Genomic DNA, 8,661 nt, shown 5'->3' with positions numbered 1-8,661 from the left:
GTTGGGCGGTCGAACTTAATACACAGCGCCCTCAAGTGCTCAGATAATTATTGCCAGTTCATCATCTCGTTGACGAGGCTTTCCGAGAGCCAGAGCGTGGATGGCGGCTCGTGGATTCCAATGGCTTGCTAAGGGCTTCTACACTACATGGCGATCAAGCCATAGCCATAGCCACAACTGCCAATTCGGACAGCCTATCAACACTAAGCTATTCCCAGGCCTGGATTTCCACTCTTTCCACGGCCACTCATTTTGCACAAGGGCTTTGAAAATCTTAATCTCAAGGAAAACTTTGAAAGGGCACCATGATTGAGGCCAAGACCCACAATGTGATCAGAGGTCTGCAATTCCAGGCCCGCATTCCTCCAATTAACAACCCCATCTCAGGTTGTGTCTATGTTTCTGTCGTTATTTTACTCAAAAGAAGAAAACGGCATCAGGCAACATTAAGCTGTACAATAATAATTTATTAATTTTGAGCGATATAGTTTTACACAGTTTAGCAAGTGAAATTTTAACATACAATATTTACAGTGGGACACTACAAATGTGTATTTTTTTTATGCGCGACTTATTTTAAATGTTCTTTATTTATTTATTTAGCTAAATTTTGACTTATCATGGCAAGAGAACCCGATGAAATACCGCCTAAAACGTCAACAAGTTTTTAAGCTCCCAGCCCGTTTTGAAATTGGCCGAATAATGACCGGCAAATACTCATTAACTTTTCGAGATTATCTTGGCCCCTCGAGCAGAGAAGATGATTAAATAAATTTCAGTTTTAGGGAGGAAAACCCCAGATAATTATTCTAGGGAAAACCCACGCAGCAGGTGTAGGGACCAAAAACCAAATCCACAAAGTGCCCCAAGTGGGATTCGAACTGGTGTCCCAGAGGTTGAAGGCGAGGCAAGACAACACGAACACTACACGAACCACACTGTATCGTCACATCATTGTGTTTCATAGGGGACATGACAAACATTCAAAAACACATGAATTGCCCTATATGAATTTATGATAAATTGTTGTAATTCAGCCTTTGTGCTGCGAGGACAAGTTTTTTAATAAACCATTTTATCTATCTATCTATCTATCTATGTAATAACAGTAGGCCTTGTAATACCAAACAATGCAAACTGAACGATTGTTGGCTGATAACCTGTTTCTGGTAAGCAATGATTTTCAGTGCTTAGCATTTTTTGTGCTTCCAGTCAGACTTTATGAAATTCCCCTAGTCGGACGTCTCATTTACATCACGAGGCATCTGTCTTCAGATTCCTGCAATGAATAAGAAAAATAATATTGTTATTTTTATATAAAAAAATTCCTAGAACCTTGTGAGTTAAATAATAACAAAACAAAGTTTAATCTTCTCTGATTTATGGTTTTTGATAATATTATTACACAAAGTACACTCACTGGTTCGCCCTCCGTTGGCTGGTCGCCATTTTCTTCAACATTCACCGCTGTTGTGTCTTGAGAATTCTGTAAAAAAAATCAATCAAACATCAATAATGTATCAAGCAATAATCTTAACTTTGACATCAGTGAGGGTGTTTTTTTTTTAGAGAGTGACGTCATTCGGCAAGGAACTTTACCTCTCCGGCCGGTAGATCGTGGAAACCCGACTCTTGACTCCCCACAGAGCCGTCTCCGAGCGCCCTGAGTCCCGTTGAGTCCGAGCCAGGCTCCGGGTCCGTCTGTACTGCTGTGGTACTTCGCTGGGCTAGTCTCAGATCTAGACCATCATCTGATGAATAATGCAGTCAGATCATGAATAAGTCATAGATACATTGGACAGTAATATCCATTCTGATTGGCTTAAAGGAGTCCACGTGGCCATCTTTAAACATGCTATACCCAAAACATGTTTGCTCTAACTCCACATGGGGTGAGGGCAGTTCTGAACAAAGGGATTTTATACCATCAAGATTATTAGAGGGTTGTTGTCACATGAGGCAACTTTTACAAGTAACTTGGAGGCAACCAAAACTGCATGCAATGCCACAGAACCACTTTGGTAATGTATGGTTTTTTTTTTCAAACAATGTCTTACGATCCCCAAGAAAAAAAATTATTGTGAAAATTGAAATGTGAATGCTATTCTTCCTATAGAGATTGGTTGGAACCGTAAATTGCCTCGTGTGACGTGGCCCAAACTCTCTCATCACGTAGTAAACGTTAGGGGGGGGGGGGTATTATGAAAGAAGGCCAGGGTCGTAGAATCATACTTATTATTATTTTAAACAACAGTAAAAGTAAAACAAAACAACAAAATAACACCTCACCAGCTATCGGAGCGCTGGGTATCAACGGTTGATCGTGACCAATTGATATAAATGGGTTGTCTCGATCACAGCCGTCCGTGTACATGGCTTCGTCGACCGTGCCTTCAGTCTCAGGTCGGCGGTACATGAAGCTCCATCGACGGTTCATTCTTTCGCGGTACAGAGCCTGTTCTCGGAGAGCTCGTTCACTTTTCGAAAAAAAAAGAGAGATAAAGAAAGGCATTTTTATTTATTTATTTATTTATTTTTTTTTTTTTTTTGGGGGGGGGGCCCCTCTGTTGACAAGCATTAATTTGTATTGATCCTTTATACCGCATACTTCAGTGACGCCTTGAATTGAGACTAATCAGATACTGACCTGTTAGGATCGTCGTCTTCTTCACGACATTTATGACGCCACTTGCAGAAATACTGGAACGCAGCAGCAACGAACAACATCCCAATGGTAATACCTATCACGAACGCGCCAATCTGCCATGGTTCTATTGGAGATAGTAAGATTTAAAAAAATCAAATGTTTACATAGTAATATAACACTGTTATCAAATGGCTAACAAAATGAATTATTTTGTGCAAAAGACATACGCACAATCGTGTATGCGTCACAGCACTATCATCCCCACACAACAAGGCAAGACGTTCCCTCATGTGGCAAACTATAGGTTAGGGCCATGTCTCACGGTGCAATTTATAGGTAACAAGTACCAAGTGATCTCCAAGAAGTAAACAGCCATTTCTATTTAAAAATTCAGATAATTCATTAGCGTTTTTATAGACCGTTCTAAAAGTATTACCAAATCGCTCTTGTGCATACAATTGGTGCGTTCGTTTAGCTTCCCTGGGTCGACCCCGGTGTTTGGCGGTTTTTTTTTTCCAAGGACGAGTGTGTGCAGATAGTTACCCACGTTCGTCTTGGTAAAAAAAACCGCCACGCACCGGGGTCGACCCAGGGGAGCTAAACGAACGCACCCAATGCGGTTGCAATTGGTTGCCTCTAAAGTGGCAGTAACAACTCCACAGTGTGACCAGGTCCTCATATAGAACAAGCCTAAAAGTATCCCAGCACTAAGCTTCAGCACAACAAAATTATGCTTACTCAAAATATTCAAAAACCTACCCCAAGTCGGTCCGTTGATACCTTTCACCATTGGTGGCTTTTTATGCGTGATTGGCCTCCTCGTCGTTGCTGAGGATAAAAACCGACAGAGTGACGCAATATTAGACCAGCTACCACAATAATGTTCGTTTCATTTTGGTGTTGTTTGCTTGTTTTCGTTTCTGTGTTTACAAGTCGATTCTTTTTGCTGTTTATTCTGTTGTATGCGCCATGGAACATTATTTTCAATGGATTTGGCACTGATAAGTATTATTACGCCTGTGATTTTTTTCACAGGACTCGGGCAAGTACTGAGTATACAGTGCTACACACATCGGTGTATATAGGTAAAAACCAAAAATTAATATTATTACTATTATTATTATTATTATTATATCATGATGTTTCATGTATTTGTTGTTGTTTTGTTTGTTTTCTTTCGGATAATGCCTTTTCGTTAACTAAGGTTAACGTTAATCTTCGATGGTTCACATGTATTTTTGACCCATTTTTTTATAATATGAAAACACGATTGTCGCGGTGAAATATCCGTCTGGTATCCTATGATAACTTACGGAGTATACACTCTCGTCCTGGCTGGCCTAGGGTCAGTGTATCAGTGGTACCAGCCTGACAATGACATGTAAAGCCATCGGCACCGAGATTCTCACAAGTAGCGTACATGGAACAGTCGTCGGTTTCCCACTTGCATTCGTCAGTATCTGAAACCAACCAATTAATTCAAACCATTACTTTATGTGCAAGAAGTTATTATAAAAATAAATTCAACAAACACAGAACGCTTCGAGTGTTATTTGAAATGATTTTAACACACCACTTAATTGAGTTGACCGGGAATATGCTTGGTAAAGGAACGAAACAGAATTGGTAAGAAACTTACATGGTCTAATGATGACGATAGAAGAAAACACCTCTTGAACTATTTCTGTATGAAATGTCATATTATTTGATGAGAAATATAAATAATTTAAATTTGCGTTTGGAGTTTATCGCTCAGTGAGCGTTTTGTTCATTTTTTTTTTTTGCATCAATGTCATGCAAACTGTGTTATCGGTTTTTCAGTATTTTCTCAAGACCGTAATGGTCGATCGATCTCAAACTTCTACAGGTTTGTCAGTTTATGGATATGGTGGATTGCATAAAGTACATACACTGCACGCAACTGTTTGTTAGAAATACCAATTCTGTAATGTTCCTCAAAGAAAGCAGCAGAAAACTTACGTGTGAATGTTATGTGTTCAGGGTCAATAACTATTTCAACTCCACCCATCTTCCCTTTTGTGAAGCCGAGAATATCCTTCATTTGGTCCTCAAAATCTTTCGGGTTTAGGTTGCTATTCTGCGTCAGAAACACCGAGAATTCTGCCATGACGCTGCCGTTGCTGAAGCGCCGCAGCACGGCGCGAATATAGTCCGTCTTGGTCTTTGGCAACGTCTTAAATACAACATCAACCTGAGGGGAAACAAGAACGAAGGTCAAGATAAAAGGACGCTTCAGGTAGAAAAAAAACACCTCTTCTTTTTTGAGTAACGGTTAATTTTATTTTAAATTAGGTAATTTTTTAAATCAAGTGTCCAGTGTCTTTTATAAAGTTAAAAACTTACCAATTTTACAACATTTAAATGAAGGGTCAGATAATATAATTTTCTCGGGTCGTCTAAAGATGAGTTATACACAGCAGGCTTGCCATCCAGCGTCAAGATTCTTAAGACGCCGTCAAAAGACTTCTCTCCTGTTGTGCCGTTACCTGGAGGGATCGGAGTTTGCAAAGGGGTTGTTGAAACTTTGGGCTCCGCTGTTGTCGGTGCTGTGGTTGTCGACAGCAATGTTGTTGTCGGCAAGTTTGATTGGGACTCTGTTGTTGGTATGTTGGATGTCGACAGTAATGGCGTTGTCGACGCATTTGGTTTGGGCTCTGCTGTTTTCGGTGCTGTGGTTGTCGATAGCAATGTTGTTGTCGGCAAGTTTGATTGTGACTCTGTTGTTGGTACGTTGGATGTCGGCAGTAAAGGCGTTGTCGACGCATTTGGTTTGGGCTCTGCTGTTGTCGGTGCTCTGGTTGTCGACAGCAATGTTGTTTTCAACACCGGTGGTTGATCGTTTGCTGTAAGACCATGATCAAATGAGCAAACGTTATTGCAAACAAATCTAGTAAAATTATTAGAAATGCTTCAAAACGACAAAGAAACTGAGAAATGAAATTGTACTCAAAAACAATGTCCCCTTTTTAGTAGTAGCAATCCTTGTCAAGCACCATGTCATGGCTATAATCCATTAGAGAGAAAAAAAATTGTAATTGGTGACAATAGTAAATACAAATGTTTGTTTGGTACATATGAGGGCGCTCTTTGGTTTGGGTGTATACAGACAAATTTACACAAACCTAGGGGTTGTCATAATTATTGTGTCCTCTATATCTCAAATGGCTTATTCTCTTCATTGAGGACATAATTTTCACGAGTTTCCGGGTGTATTTCAAAGAAGCAGACAACTTACATGCGAATGTTATGTGCTCAGGGTCAATGACTATGTTAACTCCACCCATCGCCCCGTTTGTCGAACCAAAATAACTATTCATTTGGTCCTCAAAATCTTGTGGGTTTAGGTTGCTATTCTGCGTCAGAAACACCGAGAATTCCGCTATGACGCTGCCGTTGCTGAAGCGCCGAAGCACGGCGTGACGATAGTCCGTCTTTGTCTTTGGCATCGTTCTAAACACAGTATCGAGCTGAGTTAAACAAAAAGGAAGATTAAGATGGAACATTCCTTCCTGTGCTAAACAACGAGGGGCTTTTTGGACGCTAGGCGGCGGCAGACTTGTCAGGTAAATCTATTGTTCTCAACCGGTTAGTCTGCTGCCACCTTGTGTTCCAAAAACCTCCCCAAATAAACAATAAAAGGTGAAGTGGAAAAAAGGCATAAATAACCCATAAAGCACTCTGTTTCTTCGAGTGACAAAAATGACAAAGAAACAAACTCGTATCATACATGTAACATGTAACAGTGTAACAATGAAACTTTGTTTGCAGGGGAAAAACTCACAATTTTTACAACATTGTTATGAAGTGTCAGATAGTAGGAGTTTTCCGGCGCCTCTAAGGATGAGTTAAACACAGCAGGCTTTCCATCCAGTGTCACAATCCTCAAGACGCCGTCAAAAGACGTCTCTCCTGGTATCACAGTCGTGCCGTTGCCAAGAGGCTCCGGAGTTTGCAAAGGAGTTGTCGAAACATTTGCTTCGGACGCTTCTGTTATAAGTGCCGGAGTTGTCGACAACAATGGTATTGTCGACGCCGGTGTTTCCGGTGGAGAGTTTACTGAAAGACCATGAAGAAAGTTAAGATCAGTGCATAGCTCTAAAACAAGCAAATAGGCTAAGAAATGATTCCGAAAATGTAATTCGGACTTCGTTCCCAAAAATTACATTCTTTAGATTGTGTACAACCCTCACTCTTAAAACTCCCCTATGCCCAGGGCACTAATGTAAACCGCATTGATACGTTTTTTGTGTGAAATGCGCTATATAAGAGCTATTATTATTTATTTATTTTTTTGGCTAATGTAGCATAATATCACTGAATCCAATGTGTCTGTCTTTGTGAGCCTTCTTTACAAATAACAAGTTGAGACGGTTGGGATTTGAATACCTCAGCGTTTCGACCAGTTTGCTCGAAAAGTCTTCATGAAAAGACACCAGTGTCTCAATAGCGTTCACATCATGCAATAATTTTTAACAAAACACGTATGGAGGAAGCCATTGATTGATTGTATAGCTCTAGAATTACTAACAAACCATGACATGAAGTCACGCTTTTAGTTCGTAGTTACTTTCTAGAACTTTACCTTTTGTAAAATTTTGTAACAAAAAGTATAATTGGAGAAAAAGAAAAATGTTCACGTACAAGTAAACTTCGTTGCTGTTGGATCAACCTGTATGCTAGAATCTGGTATAAAGTCATCATCTAAAGCCGTCGTTGTAAGAGTCCCCAGATCTTCCGCTGTGATTGTCGAAACCGACGCCATAAGCGTCGTGTAGTTTGCGATAATGCTCCCATTACTGAAACCCCATACGGTTGAGTTTATGTACACATTGGCTGTCTGTGGATTATTGTGATAGAGGTTGTCCAGCTGAAAGAAGTCAAATGTGCAATTGTATTAGTTTGTTTATTCATTTACGAAACAATCGTAAATTTAGTTTCGGCTTGTTTTTTTTAACGTCGGGCAATAGAAATCTATGTTATAGACTGTGCAAGTCTCGCGAGTATTCAAACATCGTGACCCGTTAAGTTGCGTGAGTTTGTTTTCCGGTCGCGTATATTTTTTTCCCAGGGCAGATGAGGCCACTTACCAGAAATGGGCGTGTTTTACCTACTTTCGGGTCTGTTTCCCACCAGGCCCCAATTTCATAGAGCTGCTTAAGCACAAAATTTTGCTTAAGCAAACAAATCCTTGCTTAGTAAAATCAGATTACCGGCCAAGACTCCACTTAATTGTTATGCTAAGTAAGCAACAGCTAAATACCAGTCATAAGCAATGTTTATGGCATGAAATTTTGGCCAGTAACATGTGTAAAACAAGCGAGCTATTTTCGTGCTTAAGCAATTTTTTTGCTTAAGCAGCTCTATGAAATTGGCCCCGGGACAGATGAGGCCATTTAGCATGCGCCCATTATGGTAAGTGGCCTCATCTGTCCTGGGAAAAAAAATACGCTTCCCGGCATGGGACCATAGTGGTCCCCCAAATGTTAAAAGACGCGCGAGACTTACAAAGTATATAGTCAGCATGTCTTTCCTACTTACGGCTTTTTCGACTTCACCTGCAACGTTTTGGAAGTAGAGACTGTTATGGTCGCTAAGAGAAGAGTTAAAAGCTGCAACCTGACCGTCCATTGAAGTGATTCTCAGAACGCCGTTGAAAGACTTCGGTTTGACGTTATCCGTTGTTGGAAAGTCGTCAGTTTGGGTTGATGGCTGTGTTTGGTCAATTCCTCCAAGGTCTGTGGACATTTGGTCGTTGTCGACACTGTTCGGTGTACTTGGTGAGATGGTTGAGGAATTCGTCATAAGTGATGTACTTAGTCGACTAGTCAGTATTGTAGGTATTTCTGTCGTGCTTGAGCCCTGATGTTCGACGGTTTTCAGATCGGTTGTTTCCGTAGACACAACTTCTTCGACACTTACTGATGGTACATCGGCTAACGTGGTCGTCGCTGGGAGCGTGACATTCACTGTAATGGAATCTAAAGAAGTCGAAG

The 8,661-nt window shown here is 40.6% G+C and overlaps 1 protein-coding gene across 1 annotated transcript; it reads right to left on the bottom strand.

The window, feature by feature from the left end:
* Positions 1-602: 602 nt before the first annotated feature.
* Positions 603-7,520, bottom strand: LOC139950790 (uncharacterized). Its single transcript, XM_071949600.1, has 12 exons — positions 7,310-7,520; positions 6,450-6,724; positions 5,904-6,135; positions 5,012-5,511; positions 4,628-4,859; positions 3,961-4,107; positions 3,407-3,475; positions 2,648-2,771; positions 2,290-2,477; positions 1,600-1,751; positions 1,421-1,486; positions 603-1,279 (listed from the first exon to the last, which is right to left on the bottom strand). The coding sequence occupies exons 1-12, from the start codon at positions 7,428-7,430 to the stop codon at positions 1,250-1,252; spliced, it is 2,136 nt and encodes a 711-aa protein (XP_071805701.1). The 5' UTR covers positions 7,431-7,520; the 3' UTR covers positions 603-1,249.
* Between the last annotated feature and the right edge of the window lie 1,141 nt (positions 7,521-8,661).

Source organism: Asterias amurensis, chromosome 18 (genome assembly GCF_032118995.1).
Source record: "Asterias amurensis chromosome 18, ASM3211899v1".
Taxonomy (NCBI): domain Eukaryota; kingdom Metazoa; phylum Echinodermata; class Asteroidea; order Forcipulatida; family Asteriidae; genus Asterias; species Asterias amurensis.
Note: the sequence above shows the minus strand (reverse complement) of the source record. Positions and strands in the feature narration are given on the sequence as shown.

Bases quoted from the DNA above. Each gene is read 5' to 3' on its own strand.
- LOC139950790 (XM_071949600.1), bottom strand. From the start codon at position 7,430: ATGGCGTCGGTTTCGACAATCACAGCGGAAGATCTGGGGACTCTTACA. The intron at 4,108-4,627 runs GTAAGTTTTCTG...GGTTGGTTTCAG, and splicing joins TGAACACATAACATTCACAC to ATACTGACGAATGCAAGTGG. The intron at 2,772-3,406 runs GTAGGTTTTTGA...TATCTCCAATAG, and splicing joins TATCAACGGACCGACTTGGG to AACCATGGCAGATTGGCGCG.